The 18,513-nt window shown below is 35.8% G+C and overlaps 1 protein-coding gene across 1 annotated transcript in view; it reads right to left on the reverse strand.

The window, feature by feature from the left end:
• Positions 347-18,513, reverse strand: part of LOC110266042 (procyclic form-specific polypeptide B-alpha-like) — an 88,187-nt gene continuing 70,020 nt past the window's right edge. Inside the window, exon 3 of the mRNA XM_021109763.1 lies at positions 347-435. Within this exon, the coding sequence (XP_020965422.1) occupies positions 347-435 (89 nt within the window). The remainder of the gene's footprint in view (positions 436-18,513) is intronic.

An 18,513-nucleotide genomic window follows, 5' to 3' on the forward strand; every position in this document is an offset into this window, starting at 1 on the left:
ACACTGCTTGTTATATTTTAAACTGCACCATCATTTGAAAAGTTTTAAAGAAAACACCATATGAGCTTTGGAAAGGAATACCACCCAACCTTAAGTATTTTCATATTTTTGGATGCAAATACTTTGTTTTAAATACTAAAGACAATCTTGGAAAGTTTGATCCAAAATCTTTTGAAGGGGTTTTTGTTGGTTATTCAACCACTTGTAAAGCATATAGGGTTTACCTCAAGGAACATAGAATCATAAAGGAGTCTATACATGTTACATTTTGTGACTCTAACTCTATTTCAAGTATTATTGAGGAAAATGATGCAGGAATTAAAACTGAATGAAGCTCTGAAAAGAATCAAAGTGAAGACAAATCAGAACCCACATTGGAAAATGTTGTTCCTGATTCTATAGAACAAAATGCAGGGGATAATTCTGTTTTGTCTCCTACAGAAGTAGAGAATTCTAGAAATCTCAACATTGCAAAACTCAATCATACCCAACCTGAGATTACTTCACCAAAACCCAGAGAATAGAAGTTCTTGAAGAACTATCCATATGAATTTATTATTGGAGATCCATCTCATAGAGTTACCACAAGATCCTAAAGTAGAAAAAGGGCGGAACTCAATAATCTTGCTCTCATATCACAAGTGGAACCCCAAAATGAGAAGGAAGCCCTTGATGATCCTTCTTGGATCAAGGCAATTGAAGAAGAATTGGTCCAATTTGAAAAGAATGAGGTTTGGACTTTGGTGCCTAATCCGAATGGTAAGAAGGTAACAAATACTAAATGGATCTTTAAAAAAATTGGGTGAGATGGTAGTGTTGTTAGAAACAAAGCTAGACTAGTAAATCAAGGGTATGACCAAGAAGAGGGCATTGACTTTGATAAGTCATTTGCTCCGGTTGCTAGAATGGAAGTAATAATGTTATTACTTGCATATGCAGCTCACAAAAGGTTTAAGCTTTTCCAAATGAATGTTAAGTGTGTCTTTTTGAATAGATTTATTAATAGAGAAGTGTACGTAATACAACCCCCCTGGTGCACGAAATTGAACTCGCACAACTTCACTAGCAAGTGCACCGGGTCGTCTAAGTAATACCTTAGGTGAGTGAGGTCGATCCCACAAGGATTGTTGGATTGAGCAATCAATGGTTATCCTGTAGATCTTAGTCAGGCGAATAGAAAGATAGTGGTTGTTGTTGTAGGCGTATAAAATAAATAGTAAGGAAAGAAATAATGAATTAACATAGAAACAATAACAAGAAATCAGTTAAGGCTTTAGAGATGCTTTATCTTTCTGGATTAATACTTCTTATAGACTACTTTAACAATGAATGATTCATTCTATGGCAAAGCTGTAAGTGCTTAATTCTTGCCTCTCATCAAGTTAATCTGCTCTAATTCATATCAAATGCCGTTGTCAATGGTCATTCAATATGAATGAGGGTGAAGCTCATGCAATTCATTCTCCTTTGTGATCCTACTCATAACGCCACAGACAAGGTCAGATCTTCCAGATCAAAGAATGAAGCTCAATGATTCTAGTCTTAGCGCCACAGAAACCTCATCATCCATAACTAACCAGATTATATGTCACATATCCTCGATTAGCCCATATGAATTATTGGTTCAGGTGATGTATTCTCAAGCTTTAGCTCAAGTGAACTTTTCTGGGTATCACAAGAACTCATGTAGAATAAGGGACATACCTAATCTCATTTGGATGAAGAACGACAATACATAATAGAATGGAATCAAGCATATATTGAAATAGAAATAGTAATATTATTAATCCATAGGAATCATCAGAACTCCTAACCTTAACCTATGAGGTTTAGTTACTTATAATTTACAAAGAAAACTAAGGTCTAAAAGTAATATTCTGTACGTCCCCTAGACCTAGGTGATCTCCTCTTTAAATAGGAGATGCTGACGAACTGATTTCTGTCGGTAAAGAAATTTCACAAATAAATTCTCGTCGAAAGTATAGTTTCTAAACCAACAAAGAATCCTTTCGTACAAAAATTTGGTTGTCGCAAGTAACAAACCCCTAATAAAATTGATAACCGAAGTATTTAGACCTCGGGTCGTCTCTCAAGGAATTGCAGGGAGGTATGATTTATTATTGGTTATGGAAAAGTATCTTTTTGGGTTTTTGAATTAGGGAATGAGGAAATAAATTGGCAAGAAAGTAAATTAACAATCATGAAAACCCTTGCAAGGTATGAGAACTGGAAATCCCATCCTAGTTATCCTTATCACTTGTGATGAGAATTGTTCCTTACTCCCACTTAGTTAACCCTTACTAAATAAAGAAAAGTCAAGTGGACTAATCAATGGGATTCCTCAAGTCCTAGTCAACTCCTAAAGAAAGACTAGCTTTAGAGGAATCCAAATCAACCAGCAAATCCCAATTATCAATCAACAAGGGAGTTTGATAACTCAAGTGTTACCAATTACTCAACCAAAGCTAAGAATGTAAAAAGATAAATTAAAATCATAAATCTGAAATACCTCAAATTGCATTAAATATAAAATCAAATCTAACATTGGAAGGTTCATAAAACAAATTGGATAAGAAGAGAATTAATAAGAAAAATAAATAAACCAGAGTACTAGAACAAATAAATGTAGAAGAGAAGTTAAATTAAAGGAACATTAAACCTGGAATTGAGAAGAAGCAATCCTAAAATTAAGAGAAATCCTACATCCTATATCCTAAAACCTAGAGAGAGGAGAGAACCTCTCGCTCTAGAAAACTACATCTAAAATAAAAAATTGTGAATAATTGATGTTGTCTTTATGAATGAATAGATTTTCCCACTTTATAGCCTCTAATCTGTGTTTTTTGGGCCAAAAACTAGGTCAGAAACAGCCCAGAAATCGCTGGGGGCGAATTCAGAAACGTACAGGTCGCTGGATTTGCGCAGATCCATGCGTGCGCGTGGATTCACGCGTGCACATCACTTATATTCAGGGAAACTATGGCAAATTATATATCATTTCGAAGCCCCAGATGTTAGCTTTCCAACGCAACTAAAACCACCTCATTTGGACCTCTGTAGCTCAAGTTATGGTCGATTGAATGCAAAGAGGTCAGGTTGGACAACTTAGCAACTCCTTCAACTTCTTGTATTCCTTCCACTTTTGCATGCTTCCTTTCCATCCTCTAAGCCATTCCTGCCCTATAGAGCCTGAAGTCACTTAACACACATATCACATCATCGAATAGTATAAAGGGGAATTAATTTTTGGTAATTTAAAGGCTTGGGAAGCAGTTTCCAATTATAGAACAAAATTAGGAAGAAAAATGTAAAACCATGTAATTTATATGAATACGTGAGTAAAGAGTTGATAAAAACCACTTAAATTAGAACAAGATATACCATAAAATAGTGGTTTATCAAACTCCCTACACTTAAACATTAGCATGTCCTCATGCTAAGCTCAAGAGAAGCTATAAAGAATGAATGGGGAAAGTAAGACTCATGAGATGCAACCTATGAATGCAACTATATGCTATGATGATTCTGTCTACTTGGTTAAAAGCAAATAAGTTCTCCAAGACAAACATAAATCAGATTTCACTAATTCAAATTATACAATAAAAGACAAGTAAAATTGTAAGAAGATAGCTCATGAAAGCAGGGAACATAGAATCAAGCATTGAACCCTCACTTGTAGTGTATATGCACTCTAATATCTCAAGTGTCTAAGGTGAATCACTCTACTCTTCTCTAATCATGCTTTCTAAACTTTATTCTTCATCTAACCAATCAACAAATATTTATTATACCAATACAAACATCATAAGGTCTTTTCAAGGTTGTAATGGGGCTACGGTAAAGGTAAGGGTACATGTATGGCCAAGTGAGCTAAAATATGAATCTTTGATTAACCTAAGCTCTCACCTATACACACTCTATATAACTTCTAAAATTATACCTAGCTACCTAAAATTCCCACTTTTGCATTACATACTCATGCATCAACTCTTCTTTTAATTTGTATCACCTATGCATTGATTTTTCATTAGCTTAACATTGGGGTAATTTTGTCCCCTTATTTATTTATTTAATTGAATATTTTATTATTATTATTATTATTATTATTTTTTTCTTTTTCCTTTTTTTTCTTCTTTTTTTTTCTATTGATTAAAAATATAAAAGTAAACATAACATATCAATGCACATGGATTTTTAATTTTTTCTGGTCTCACATGAGTAGGTACCCAAATTCCTAATATTTTGTCAATGAAACATTATACATTTTCATCAACCCAATTTCCACAGTTCCCCACACTTAATTGATACAATCTCTAACTTAAGCTAACCAAAGATTCAATTTGGAGTAATTAATTTGTTTTTCTGTTTAAGGCTAATGATGTGGTAAAATATAGAATAAACGGGGATTAAAAGGCTCAAGGTGGCAAACAAAGGTGATTGAAAGGGTAGGTTGTTTGGGATAAGTGAGCTAATAACAATTAATAGCCTCAATCATATGCAAACATGTAAATACACTAAACATTGGACATATAGAATGAAACAAAGTAAAGATTGCAGCCATAGAGAAGAAAACACACAAGAATAAAATATTATGGTTAAATAATGTAACCATATAATTAAGCTCAAATCTCACAGGTTGTGTGTTCTTTGTTATAATTTATGTTCCAATTTATAGTCTTCAAACAAATTTAACACAAAATTTTAATTTGAATTAGTGAAATTTTTTATTTTCAAAAATAGGGTCTTAAAAAGAAACTTATTATTTTTCAACCAAGTAGAACATACATGCAAACACTTATTACTATGCAATCTATCCTATCCTAACAAAAGAAAAATAACCTATTGGTATTGAGAAAAACAATTACCTCCAGAAGTCAGGTACTGACCGACCTCCTCACACTTAAAGCTTGGCACCATCCTCGGTGTCATCAGTCAGGAACAAAGGGGGGTTGGTAACAGCATCTCCACAGTCGGGATTGTCATGGCTCCCGGTGCTGGTAGGTAAGTTGGAGTTTGGAGTGTCTGGTTCTTCTTCAGGTGGGTGGTTGCCAACAATCATCTCCTTGAGGTATGTAAATCGGCACTTGTTACGGCGCTCAATTTGTTTTGCCTGCCGGTCAAGCCGGTCCAACCTCTGAAGTATCTGAAGGAGCACCTGATTTGTTGGAGATGCTTGTACTTTTCGTTCTCCTCCTTACCGGTGACTTGTTAGAGGTTCTCTCTGCACCCTTTCTGGTGGCCATCCTGAAAAGGGAGAAGAGAAAAGGGCATGAATTCAAAGGGATAGAGCAAGGAAGAGGGCAATACGAGTGATAATCATGCCAAGGTAAAGAAGAATGTCGTTAACACATGGTCGCGACTCCATGTAATTAGGACATCAATGGAAACATAGCATGATATATTGAGGCAATTAAATGCAAGATGTTTATTGGCATGTTGGCAAAGGCATGAGTAGTGTAGATCAAGCATTAAAAGCCAAAATGTATTATCAGTCGTAACAAACTAACAATAACGTTTGTATTGACAATTATATTAATAAAATTTTGGAAGGGTTTTGTGAAAAACAGGCATTAGAGTGAAAGGATAGAATAAGTAAGAATTCATAATGCTATACGGGCTTTTCACAAACACTTGGTATGCATGTAAAATATGTTAAGGAAAGTAAGAACTCTAACATGCATGCAATCCAAAAATTAATATTAATTATCAAATCACTCTTGACGATATCCACAAGCTCAAGTATAACAATATAAGACCCAAATAAAGCTCCAACACCAACATAAAAATGCATGAAGAAAAAAAAAGAATGAAAAAGAAACCATAAATAGCTAAGCATGAAAGAGAAAAATTGAAGAAAGAAAAGTAATTAAATGCAATAAGAAGAATGAAGGAAGAAAGGAGAAGGGAATGAAAAGCGGGACGCGACGCGCGCGCGCAAGGCACGCGTGCGCGTGAGAACTGTATTCGCCATGCGACACGTATGCGTCGCCCACGCGTACGCGTCGCCCACGCGTACGCGTGGGTGGTCTTGGAAGCAAAAGGACGCGCACGCGTGATGAGCAGATAATTTATACCCTTTTTGGCATTATTTTTACATAGTTTTTAGTATGTTTTAATTACTTTTTATTATATTTTTTATTAGTTTTTATTCAAAAATTATATTTCTGGACTTTACTATGAGTTTTTGTGTTTTTCTGTGATTTCAGGTATTTTCTGGCTGAAATTGGAGGACCTGAGCAAAAATCTGATTCAGAGGCTGAAAAAGGACTGCAGATGCTGTTGGATTCTGACCCTCCTGCACTCGAAGTGGATTTTCTGGAGTTACAGAAGCTTAATTGGTGCGCTCTCAATTGCGTTGGAAAGTAGACATCCTGGGATTTCTAGCAATATTTAATAGTCCATACTTTGCCCGAGATTTGATGACCCAAACTGGTGTCCAAAGCCAGCCTAAAACATCTTGGCATAAAACGCCCAAACTGGCACTAGAATTGGAGTTAAACGCCCAAACTGGCACCCAAGCTGGCGTTTAACTCCAGGAACAGCCTATGCACGTGAAATCTTCAATGCTCAGCCCAAGTACACACCAAGTGGGTCCCAGAAGTGGATTTCTGCACTATCTGCACTTAGTTACTCATTTTTTGTAAACCTAGGTTACTAGTTCAGTATAAAAACTACTTTTAGAGATTTATTTTATATCTTTTGATCACTTTAGATCTTTGGAATACTTTGGAGACCATTGTTCACGTTTTGGGGGCTAACCTCATGGCCATGCCTAGACCTTTTTCACTTATGTATTTTCAACGGTGGAGTTTCTACGCCCCATAGATTAAGGTGTGGAGCTTTGCTGTTCTTCATGAATTAATACAAGTACTATTGTTTTTCTATTCAATTCACGCCTACTTCTTCTCCAGGATATACTCTCGTACTTAATTCAGTTAAGTCAGAATGAAGGGGTGACCCGTGACAATCACCCAATCTTCGTTACTCGCTTAGCCAAGATCCGCATGCCTGACAACCACAAAGCGGTCTACATGATGTTCAACGTAGTCATTGGACGACAGCCAGAGTATATTCTCTTGGATATCTAATACACAGACTGAGTCCGTGAGATTAGTATCTTCGTGGTATAGACTAGAATTATTGGCAGCATTTCTGAGATCCGGAAAGTCTAAACCTTGTCTGTGGTATTTCGAGTAGGATCTGGGAAGGGATGACTGTGACGAGCTTCAAACCTACGAATGTTGAGCGCAGTGACAGTGTGCAAAAGGATAAGGGTCCTATTTTGACGCTAGCGGGAACCGACAGATGATTAGCCGTGCGGTAGCTGTACATGATATTTTTCATCCGAGAGGATCATACAGCTTGCCATGGAAGGGAGCACGCATGGTTGGAAGAAGGCAATAGGAAAGCAGAGGTTCAGACACAACAAGGCATCTCCAAACGCTTATCTGAAATTCCCACCAATGAATTACATAAGTATCTTATTTTAATTTACGTTTTATTTATCTTTTAATTATCAAAAGCTCATAACCATTTGAATCCGCCTGACTAAGATTTACAGGATGACCATAGCTTACTTCAAGCCGACAATCTCCGTGGGATCGACCCTTACTCACGTAAGGTATTACTTGGATGACCCAGTGTACTTGTTGGTTAGTTGTGCGGAATTGTGAAAAGTGTGAATCACAATTTCGTACACCAAGTTTTTGGCGCCGTTGCCGGGGATTGTTCGAGTTTGGACAACTGACGGTTCATCTTGTTGCTTAGATTAGGTAATTTTATTTTATGTTTAAGCTTTTTAATTTTATTTTTGAAAAAAATAAAAAAATATTTGTTCTTCAGAATTTTTAAGAATGAATTCTAGAGTTTCATAAGATATGTTGAAGTCTGGCTGGCTATTAAGCCATGTCTAATCTTTTGGACCGGGATTTCCACTTATCTTTGCAGGAGCTTTTTGGTTCCCATCAATTTCGCTGTTGTATGTAATGCTCTGCTAAAGCTTGGCTGGCCATTTGGCCATGTCTAATTCTTTTGGACCGAAGCTTTAGATTAATATTGCAAGATTCCTGAAATTCTTATTAAAAATGTTGTATCTCTTTATTTCTTTTTCCAAATAATTTTTGAAAAATTACAAAAAAATTAATAAAATCATAAAACCAAAAATATTTTGTGTTTCTTGTTTGAGTAGTGTGTCAAATTTTAAGTTTGGTGTCAATTGCATGCTTTTAATTTTCTTTAAATTTTCGAAAATTCATCATGTGATCTTCAAGTTGTTCTTGATGATTTTCCTTGTTTGATCTTTATTTTTTCTTGTTTTGTGTCTTTTCTTGTTTTTCTTATGCATTTTCAAATTATTAGTGTCTAAAGTTTAAAAATTTTTAAGTTTGGTGTCTTGCATATCTTTCTTTTCTTAAAAATTTTCAAAAATATGTTCTTGATGTTCATCTTGATCTTCAAAGTGTTCTTGGTGTTCATCTTGACATTCAAAGTGTTCTTGCATGCATTATTTGTTTTGATCTTAATTTCTTAGGTTGTGTCATTGTTTTGTTTTTTCTCTCTACATTAATTCAAAAAAAATGAAAAATAATATCTTTCCCTTATTTTGCTCATAATTTTTGAAATTTTGAATTGATTTGGTCAAAAATTTTTAAAAATTTTAGTTGTCTCTTGTTAGTCAAGTCAAAATTTCAAATTAAAAAAAATTTCTATCTTTTCAAATTTTTTTCAAAAATCAAATCTTTTTTCATTTTTCTTTCATGTTTTTCGAAAATTCCGAAAAATTAATTTTCAAAATCTTTTTCTTATTTTTCTTGCATGATTTTCGAAATTAATGCTAACAATTAATGTTTTGATTAAAAAATTTTTAAGTTGTTACTTGCCTATTAAGAAAGGATCAATCTTTAAATTCTAGAATCATATCTTTTAGTTTCTTGTTAGTCAAGTAATCAACTTTAATTTCAAAAATTAAATCTTTTTAATTTCCTTTTCAAATCTTTTTCAAAATAGATTTCAATCATATCTTTTTCAAAACTTAATTTCAAATCTTTTTCTAACCTCTTATCTTTTCAAAATTGATTTTCAAATCTTTTTCAATTAACTACTTGACTTTTTGTTTTAATTTTAAAAGTTTACTATTTCTTATCTTTTTCAAAACCACCTAACTACTTTTCTCTCTCTAATTTTCGAAAATCACTAACCTCTTTTTCAAAATTCTTTTTAATTAACTAATTGTTTTAAATTCTAATTTTATTTTATTTCTTTTCTTAAATTTGAATTCTAACTAATAATTAAAATAAAAACAAAAATATTTTTCTTTTCTTTTTAATTAAAAATTCGAATACATTCTCTCTCTCATCTCTTTCTATTTATTTATTTATTTAAATTACTAACACTTCTCTTCTTCTTATAATTCGAACCCTCTCTCTCTCTCTGTGTTCGAATTCTTCTTCTTCTCCCTTCTTCATTCTATTCCTCTATTCTTGTACTCACATAAAGGAATCTCTATACTGTGACATAGAGGATTTCTCTTCTTTTCTGTTCTCTTCTTTTTCATATGAGTAGGAATAAGGATAAGAACATTCTTGTTGAAGCTGATCCTGAACCTGAAAGGACTCTGAAGAGGAAGCTAAGAGAAGCTAAAGCACAACACTCTGGAGAGGACCTAACAAAAATTTTTGAAAAAGAAGAAGACATGGCAGCCAAAAATAACAACAATGGTGGAGATGCAAGTCTTCTATGATGAATTGAATAATTATTGGAACTCTCAAAATGAAGAAAAAAAAACTAAGCAATGAAATTCTAAACAGGTCGGAAGTTCTAGATAAGGAATTTATGCCATTGGATATATTCCAAAAACGAATTAGATTATGCAATGAAGAGACTCAAACAAAAAACTTACCTAAACTATATGATCCTTTCTTGAATGGACCCTGTTGTGGCCGAATGGACAATTTTTTGTTATCCTTAATTAATAATAAAACTTATAAAAAAAGATGATATTTGGATAAATAAGATTCATGGTCTCCTTCTTTCTAGTATTCAAAAAACTAGTTATTTTGAAGAGAACATGGATATATTTTATCAAAAGTTATTTTTAACTGAAATTAGTTTTAACACTCATAATTTTCAACTTTACGCAGATCCCATTATATTCCAGAAGCCCGAAGCATCGGTCCTGATAAACCCCAATTAATTACTTCCTTTCCACTAACAATGCCTATTCCCTCAACCCATTATGCTTGGTGACTTTACTGCACCCACTTCTGACTTCTATGGAAGAAGCATCTCAATTCCTGCAATTGGAGCAAACAACTTTAAGCTTAAGCCTCAATTAGTTTCTCTAATGCAGCAGAATTGCAAGTTTCATGGACTTCCATTGGAAGATCCTCATCAGTTCTTAGCTGAATTTTTGCAAATCTGTGACACTGTTAAGACCAATGGGGTTAATTCCGAGGTCTACAGAATGGAGCATCTTATCTATATTCTATGATGGTCTGTCTGAATTGTCCAAGATATCATTGGATCACTCTGCTGGTGGATCTCTTCATCTGAAGAAAATGCCTGCAGAAGCCCAGGAACTCATTGAGATGGTTACAAATAACTAGTTCATGTATACTTCTGAAAGAAATCCTGTGAATAATGGGATGACTCAAAAGAAAAGAGTTCTTGAGATTGATACTCTGAATGCAATATTGGTTCAGAATAAAATATTGACTCAGCAAGTCAATATGATTTCTCAGAGTCTGACTGGAATGCAAGCTACACCCGGCAGTACTAAAGAAGCTTCCTTTAAAGAAGAAGCCTATGACCCTGAGAATCCTGCAATGGAAGAGGTGAATTACATGGGAGAATCCTATGGAAACACCTCTAATCCTTCATGGAGGAATCATCCTAATCTCTCATGGAAGGATCAACAGAAGCCTAATCAGGGTTTTAATAATAATAATGGTGGGAGAAATAGGGTTGTCAATAGCAAGCCTTTTCCATCATCTTCTGAGCAACAGACAGAGAATTCTAAGCAGAGCCTCTCTAACTTAGCAACCATAGTCTCTAATCTATCTAAGACCACTCTAAGTTTCAAGACTGAAACAAGGTCCTCCATCAGAAATTTGGAGGCACAAGTGGGTCAACTGAGTAAAAGAGTCACTAAAATCCCTCCTAGTACTCTCCCAAGCAATATAGAAGAGAATCCAAAGAGAAAGTGCAAGGCCATCAATATACCCAACATGGCCGAACCTCGAGAGGAGGAAGAGACAGTGATTTCGAATGAAGAAGACCTCAATGGACGTCCACTAGCCACTAAGGAGTTCCCTATTGAGGAACCAAAGGAATCTGAGGCTCATATAGAGACCATAGAGATTCCACTGAACTTACTGTTGCCATTCATGAGCTCTGATGAGTATTCTTCCTCTGAAGAAGATGAAGATATTATTGAAGAGCAAGTTGCTCAATATCTAGTTGCAATCATGAAGCTGAATGCCAAGTTATTTGGTAATGAGACTTGGGAGGATGAACCTCCATTGCTCATCAATGAACTAAATACCTTGGTTCAACCAAAATTACCTCAGAAGAAATCGGATCCTGGAAAGTTCTTAATACCTTGCATCTTAGGCACCATGACCTTTAAGAAGGCTCTGTGTGACCTTGGTTCAAGTATAAACCTCATGCCACTCTCTGTAATGGAGAAACTAGGGATCTTTGAGGTACAAGCTACAAGAATCTCACTAGAGATGGCAAACAATTCAAGGAAACAGGCTTATGGACTTGTAGAGGATGTCTTAGTGAAGGTTGAAGGCTTTTACATCCCTGCTGATTTCATAATCCTAGATATTGGGAAGAATGAGGATGAATCCATTATCCTTGGAAGACCCTTCCTAGTCACAGCAAGAGCTGTGATTGATGTGGACAGAGGAGAGTTAGTCCTTCAACTGAATGAGGACTACCTTGTGTTTAAGGCTCAAGGATCTTCTTCTGTAACCATGGAGAGGAAGCATGAAAAGCTTCTCTTAGTATAGAGTCAAACAGAGCCCCCACACTCAACTTCTAAGTTTGGTGTTGGGAGGCCACCATTAAGCTCCGAGTCTCTGTGAAGCTCTCTAAGAGCTCATTGTCAAGCTATTGACATTAAAGAAGCGCTTATTAGGAGGAAACCCAATGTTAATTAATTATATTTATTTATATTCCATTTTTATTCTATGTTTTCTTTAGGTAGATGATCTTGTGAAGTCATAAAAACAGCTGCAAAATTAAAGCAAAATGAAAAACAGCCTCAAAAACAAAACACCCTGGAGGATAGGCTTATTGGCGTTTAAACGCCAGTAAGGATAGCAGAATGGGCATTTAACGCCCAGCCTAGCAGCATTCTGGGCGTTAAATGCCAGAATGGGCAGCACTCTGAGCGTTTAACGCCATAAAAGGGTGTTTGGCGTCTGGCTGGCGTTAAACGTCAGAAATGACAAACAGACTGGCGTTTAACGCCAGAAAAGGGTGTCTGGATGGCGTTTAATGCCAGGAAAGATAGCAGAGCTGGCGTTTAATGCCAGAATTGGCACACAGAGGGCGTTTGAACGCCAGAATAGTGCAGAGAGCAGAATTCCTTGAAACCTCAGGATCTGTGGACCCCACAGGATCCCCACCTACCCCACCTCTTCTTCTCTCCTCTTCACACCTTTCCATAACACTCTTCCCCAAATACCCTTAACCAATCCCATCAATAACTCTTCCCTAAATACCCTTCACCTATCAAATCCTACCCTCTTCCCCATATTCTCTTCACCACTCACATCTATCCATCATAAACCCCACCTACCTTACCATTCAAATTCAAACCATTTCCCTCCCAAACCCCCACATTCTCACACGGATTCCCTCTCTCCCCTACCCTATATATACCCCTCCTTACTCCCTTCACTTTCACACGTCACAAACAATTCTTTCCCCCTTGGCCGAAACCAACACTACCCTCCATCTCCTCCATTTTTTCTTCTTCTACTCCTTTCTTTCTTCTTTTGCTCGAGGACAAGCAAACCTTTTCAGTTTGGTGTGGAAAAATCTCTACTTTTCTATTTTTCATAACCATAAATGGCACCTAAGGCTGGAGAAACCTCTAGAAAGAGGAAAGGGAAGGCAATTGCTTCCACCTCCGAGTCATGGGAGATGGAGAGATTCATCTCAAAGGTCCATCAAGACCACTTCTATGAAGTTGTGGCCAAGAAAAAAGTGATTTCCGAAGTCCCCTTCATGCTAAAAAAGGGTGAATATCCAGAGATCCGACATGAGATTCAAAGAAGAGGTTGGAAAGCTCTCACCAACCCAATCCAACAAGTCAGAATCTTAATGGTTCAAGAGTTCTATGCTAATGCATGGATCACTTGGAACCATGATCAAAGTATGAACCCGAACCCAAAGAATTGGCTTACAATGGTGACAAACCCCAATTTGACGGTTTGTTTTGCATTGAATTTAGAGTATTTTGATAACCTTTTGTCACATTTAACCTAGGAATTAGCATGATTTTGTTGTCTCTCCCATATTTGTGCTTAAGTGTAAAAACATGCTTTTTAAGCCTTATTTTGATGAATTCTAGTTCTTCTTTGAAATAGGCTAGGCATGGATCAAAGGAAGCAAGGAAAGGAAGCATACAAGTGGAAAGAAGCATAAAAAGTCAAAGAAGCAAAGTCAACCAAGCACGCGCACGCGCACAAGGCGCTCGCGCGCACATTGCAGAATCGACCAGGGACGCGCACGCGTACCATGCGCGCACGCGCCGATGATGGCACATGACCTCATTAATGCAACACGTGCCTGGCGATTTGAGAGGTTTTCTGAACCCATTTTTGGCGCCAAAATTGCTAAGGAAAGGAAATAAAAGGATGAAGGATTGAGGGAAAGGCATCATCATCATCACTCTTTGACCAATAATCATTTTTAGTCATTAGTTTTTAGTGAGGGGATTAGTTTTAGAGTTTTAGAGAGAGAAGCTCTCCCTTCTCTCTAGAATTAGGATTAGGTTTAGTTCTTAGGTCTAGATTTAGATTCATGTTCTTCTACTTCTACATCTCAATTCCTTGTAGTTACATTCATTCTTCTTCCATTCTTTTATTGCAATTTCCTTTATGTTGTTCTTGTATTTTGTTATAGATCTAGTATTGTTCCTTTTACTCTCTTTCAATTCAATAAAGGCAATTCATAATAAATGTGTTTCTTTTGATTGTTGTTGTTAATTCCTTTCAATAATTGTTGTTAGATTTCATTCTTGTTGTTGGTTTACTATGTTTTTCTTTTATGCTTACCAAGTGTTTGATAAAATGCTTGTTTGGATTTTAGAGTAGGTTTTGTTCCTCTTGGCCTAGGTAGAGTAATTAGTGACTCTTGAGTTATCTAATTCCTTTGTTGATTGATAATTAGAAGTTGCTAATTGATTTGAATGCCTCTAAAGCTAGTCATTCCTTTAGGAGTTGATTAGGACTTAAGAAATCAAATTGATCCATCCACTTGACTTCCCTCCATGGTTAGAGGTTAACTAAGTGGGAGAAATGAACAATTCTCATCATAATTGAGAAGGATAACTAGGATAGGACTTCTAGTTCTCACATCTTGCCAAGAACTTTTTATAGTTGTTAGTTTATTTTCATTGCCATTTACTTTTCATGCTTCTTATCCAAAACCCCAAAATAACTCATAACCAATAACAAAACACTTTATTGTAATTCCTAGGGAGAACGACCCGAGGTCCAATACTTCGGTTTATAAATTTTAGGGGTTTGTACTAGTGACAAACAACTTTTTGTATGAAAGGATTAGTGATTGGTTTAGAAGCTATACTTGCAACGAGAATTCATTTGTGAAATTCTATACCATCAAAAATCCAATCGTCAAATGGTTCGGGGGAATTACTTGGATTTCAGTCCGGAAAATGTGAGGTTGGCATTTAACTTGCCAATGATGAGAGGAGATCCTCATCCTTTCACTAGAAGGGTCAACTTTGATCAAAGGTTGGACCAAGTCCTTAGGGACATTTGCGTGGAAGGAGCTCAATGGAAGAGAGACTCAAAAGGCAAGCCGGTTCAACTAAGAAGGCTTGACTTCAAGCCCATGGCTAGGGGATGGTTGGAGTTCATCCAACGCTCTATCATACCTACTAGCAACCAGTCTGAAGTTACAATAGACTGGGCTATCATGATCCATAGCATCATGAATGGAGAGGAAGTAGAAGTTCATGAGATCATATCCCTAGAACTCTACAAGGTGGCGGACAAGCCCTCCACTTTAGCAAGGTTAGCCTTCCCTCATCTCATTTATACCCTATGCAATTCAGCTGGAATTGTCATAGAGGAAAATATCCTTATTGAAGGAGACAAGCCCATCACTAAAAAGAAGATGGAGCAAACAAGAGAGCCTACTCATGGACCTCAACAAGAGCATGAGGAAATTCCTTATCTAGAAATCCCTGAGATGCCTCAAGGGACGCACTTTCCTCCACAAAACTATTGGGAGCAAATTAACACCTCCTTAGGAGAATTGAGTTCCAACATGGGGCAACTAAGGATGGAACACCAAGAGCACTTGATGAGCGGATAATTTATACGCTTTTTGGCATTGTTTTTAGTATGTTTTTAGTAGAATCTAGTTACTTTTAGGGATGTTTTCATTAGTTTTTATGCTAAATTCACATTTCTGGACTTTACTATGAGTTTGTGTATTTTTCTGTGATTTCAGGTATTTTCTGGCTGAAATTGAGGGACTTGAGCAAAAATCAAATTCAGAGGTTGAAGAAGGACTGCTGATGCTGTTGGATTCTGACCTCCCTGCACTCAAAATGGATTTTTTGGAGCTACAGAACTCAAAATGGAGCGCTTCCAATTGCGTTGGAAAGTAGACATCCAGGGATTTCCAGCAATGTTAATAGTCCATACTTTGGCCGAGTTTAGACGACGTAAAAGGGCGTTGAACGCCAGTTCTACGCTGTTGTCTGGAGTTAAACGCCAGAAACAAGTCACAAACCAGAGTTGAACGCCAGAAATACGTTACAACCTGGCGTTCAACTCCAGAAAGAGCCTCTGCACGTGTAACATTCAAGCTCAGCCCAAGCACACACCAAGTGGGCCCCAGAAGTGGATTTATGCATCAATTACTTACTTCTGTAAACCCTAGTAGCTAGTTTATTATAAATAGGACTTTTTACTATTGTATTAGACATCTTTGGACGCCTAGTTCTTAGATCATAGGGGCTGGCCATTTGGCCATGCCTGGACCTTTCACTTATGTATTTTTAACGGTAGAGTTTCTACACTCCATAGATTAAGGTGTGGAGCTCTACTGTTCCTCAAAAATTAAATGCAAAGTACTACTATTTTTCTATTCAATTCATCTTATTTCGCTTCTAAGATATTCATTCGCACTTCAACCTGAATGTGATGAACGTGACAATCATCATTATTCCCCATGAACGCGTGCCTGACAACCACTTCCGTTCTACATTAGATTGAATGAGTATCTCTTAGATCTCTTAATCAGAATCTTCGTGGTGTAAGCTAGAATGATGGCGGCATTCAAGAGAATCCGGAAAGTCTAAACCTTGTCTGTGGTATTTCGAGTAGGATTCAATAATTGAATGACTGTGACGAGCTTCAAACTCGCGAGTGCTGGGCATAGTGACAGACGCAAAAGGAGGGTGAATCCTATTCCAAAACCTCAGATGATTAGCCGTGCCGTGACAGGGCATCTTGGACCATTTTCACAAGAGGAGGGGATGTAGCCACTGACAACGGTGATGCCCTTGTATAAAGCCAGCCATGGAAAGGAGTAAGACTGATTGGATGAAGACAGCAGGAAAGCAGAGATTCAGAGGAACGAAAGCATCTCTACACGCTTATCTGAATTTCTCACCAATGATTTACATAAGTATTTCTATCCTTCTTTTATTACTACATTTCAAAAACTACATAACTATTTTATATCCGCCTGACTGAGATTTACAAGGTAACCATAGCTTGCTTCATACCAACAATCTCCGTGGGATTCGACTCATACTCACGTAAGGTATTACTTGGACGACCCAGTGCACTTGCTTGTTAGTTTTATCGAAGTTGTGACAAATTATGAATTGAGATTAGAGCACCAAGTTTTTTGGAGCCATTACCAGAGATCACAATTTCGTGCACCAAGTTTTTGGCGCCGTTGCCGGGGATTGTTCGAGTTTGGACAACTGACGGTTCATCTTGTTGCTCAGATTGGGTAACTTTCTTTTCGTTTTCTTTTCAAAAAGTTTTCAAAAATCTTTCAAAAAAAAATCTTTCAAAAAATTTCTCCTTTGTTTTCAAAAAATTAAAAAAAAAATATTTTCAAAAATATATTTTTCTTCAGAATTTTTAAGAATGAACTCTAGTGTTTCATGAAGCATGTTGAAGCCTGGCTGGCCGTAAAGCCATATCCAAACTCCTTTGGGATTGGTCTTCAACTAATCACCTCAATGGATGTAATTCCATTCTAAAGCTTGGCTGGCTATTAAGCCATGCCTGACCCCTTGATTGGAGCTTTAGTTTAAAGAGCATAAGATTCCTGGAATTCATATTAAAAATTTTGGAATCCTTATTTTTCTTTTTCAAAATGATTTTCGAAAAAAAAATTAAAAGAAAATACAAAAAAAATCATAAAATCATAAAAATAAAAAAAAAATTTTTTTTTTTGTGTTTCTTGTTTGAGTCTTGAGTCATGTTATAAGTTTGGTGTCAATTGCATGTGCATCTTGCATTTTTTGAAAAAAAAATCATGCATTCATAATGTTCTTCATGATCTTCAAGTTGTTCTTGGTAAGTCTTCTTGTTTGATCTTTGCATTTGCATGTTTTGTGTCTTTTCTTGTTTTTCATATGCATTCCTGAATTCTTTATGTCTAAGCATTAAAGAATTCTAAGTTTGGTGTCTTGCATGTTTTCTTTGCATTAAAAATTTTTCAAAAATGTGTTCTTGATGTTCATCATGATCTTTATAGTGTTCTTGGTGTTCATCTTGACATTCATAGCATTCTTGCATGCATTCATTATTTTGATCCATAACTTTCATGCATTGCATCATTTTTTTTGTTTTTCTCTCTCATCATAAAAATTCAAAAATCAAAAGAATATCTTTCCATTTTTCTCTCTCAAAATTTCGAAAATTAGATTTGACTTTTTCAAAAATTTTTAAAATCTAGTTGTTTTTATGAGTCAAATCAAATTTTCAATTTAAAAATCTTATCTTTTTCAAAATCTTTTTCAAAAATCAAAACTTTATCATTTTTCTTAGTTATTTTCGAAAATTATAAAAATATTTTTCAAAAATCTTTTTCTTAATTTTATATCATAATTTTCAAAAATAACATCATCAATTAATATTTTGATTCAAAAATTTCAAGTTTGTTACTTACTTGTTAAGAAAGATTCAAACTTTAAGTTCTAGAATCATTTCTTGTGATTTCTTGTGAATCAAGTCATTAATTGTGATTTTAAAAATCAAATCTTTTTCAAAACCAATT

Source organism: Arachis ipaensis, chromosome B01, assembly GCF_000816755.2.
Source record: "Arachis ipaensis cultivar K30076 chromosome B01, Araip1.1, whole genome shotgun sequence".
In the NCBI taxonomy this organism is placed as follows: Eukaryota; Viridiplantae; Streptophyta; class Magnoliopsida; order Fabales; family Fabaceae; genus Arachis; species Arachis ipaensis.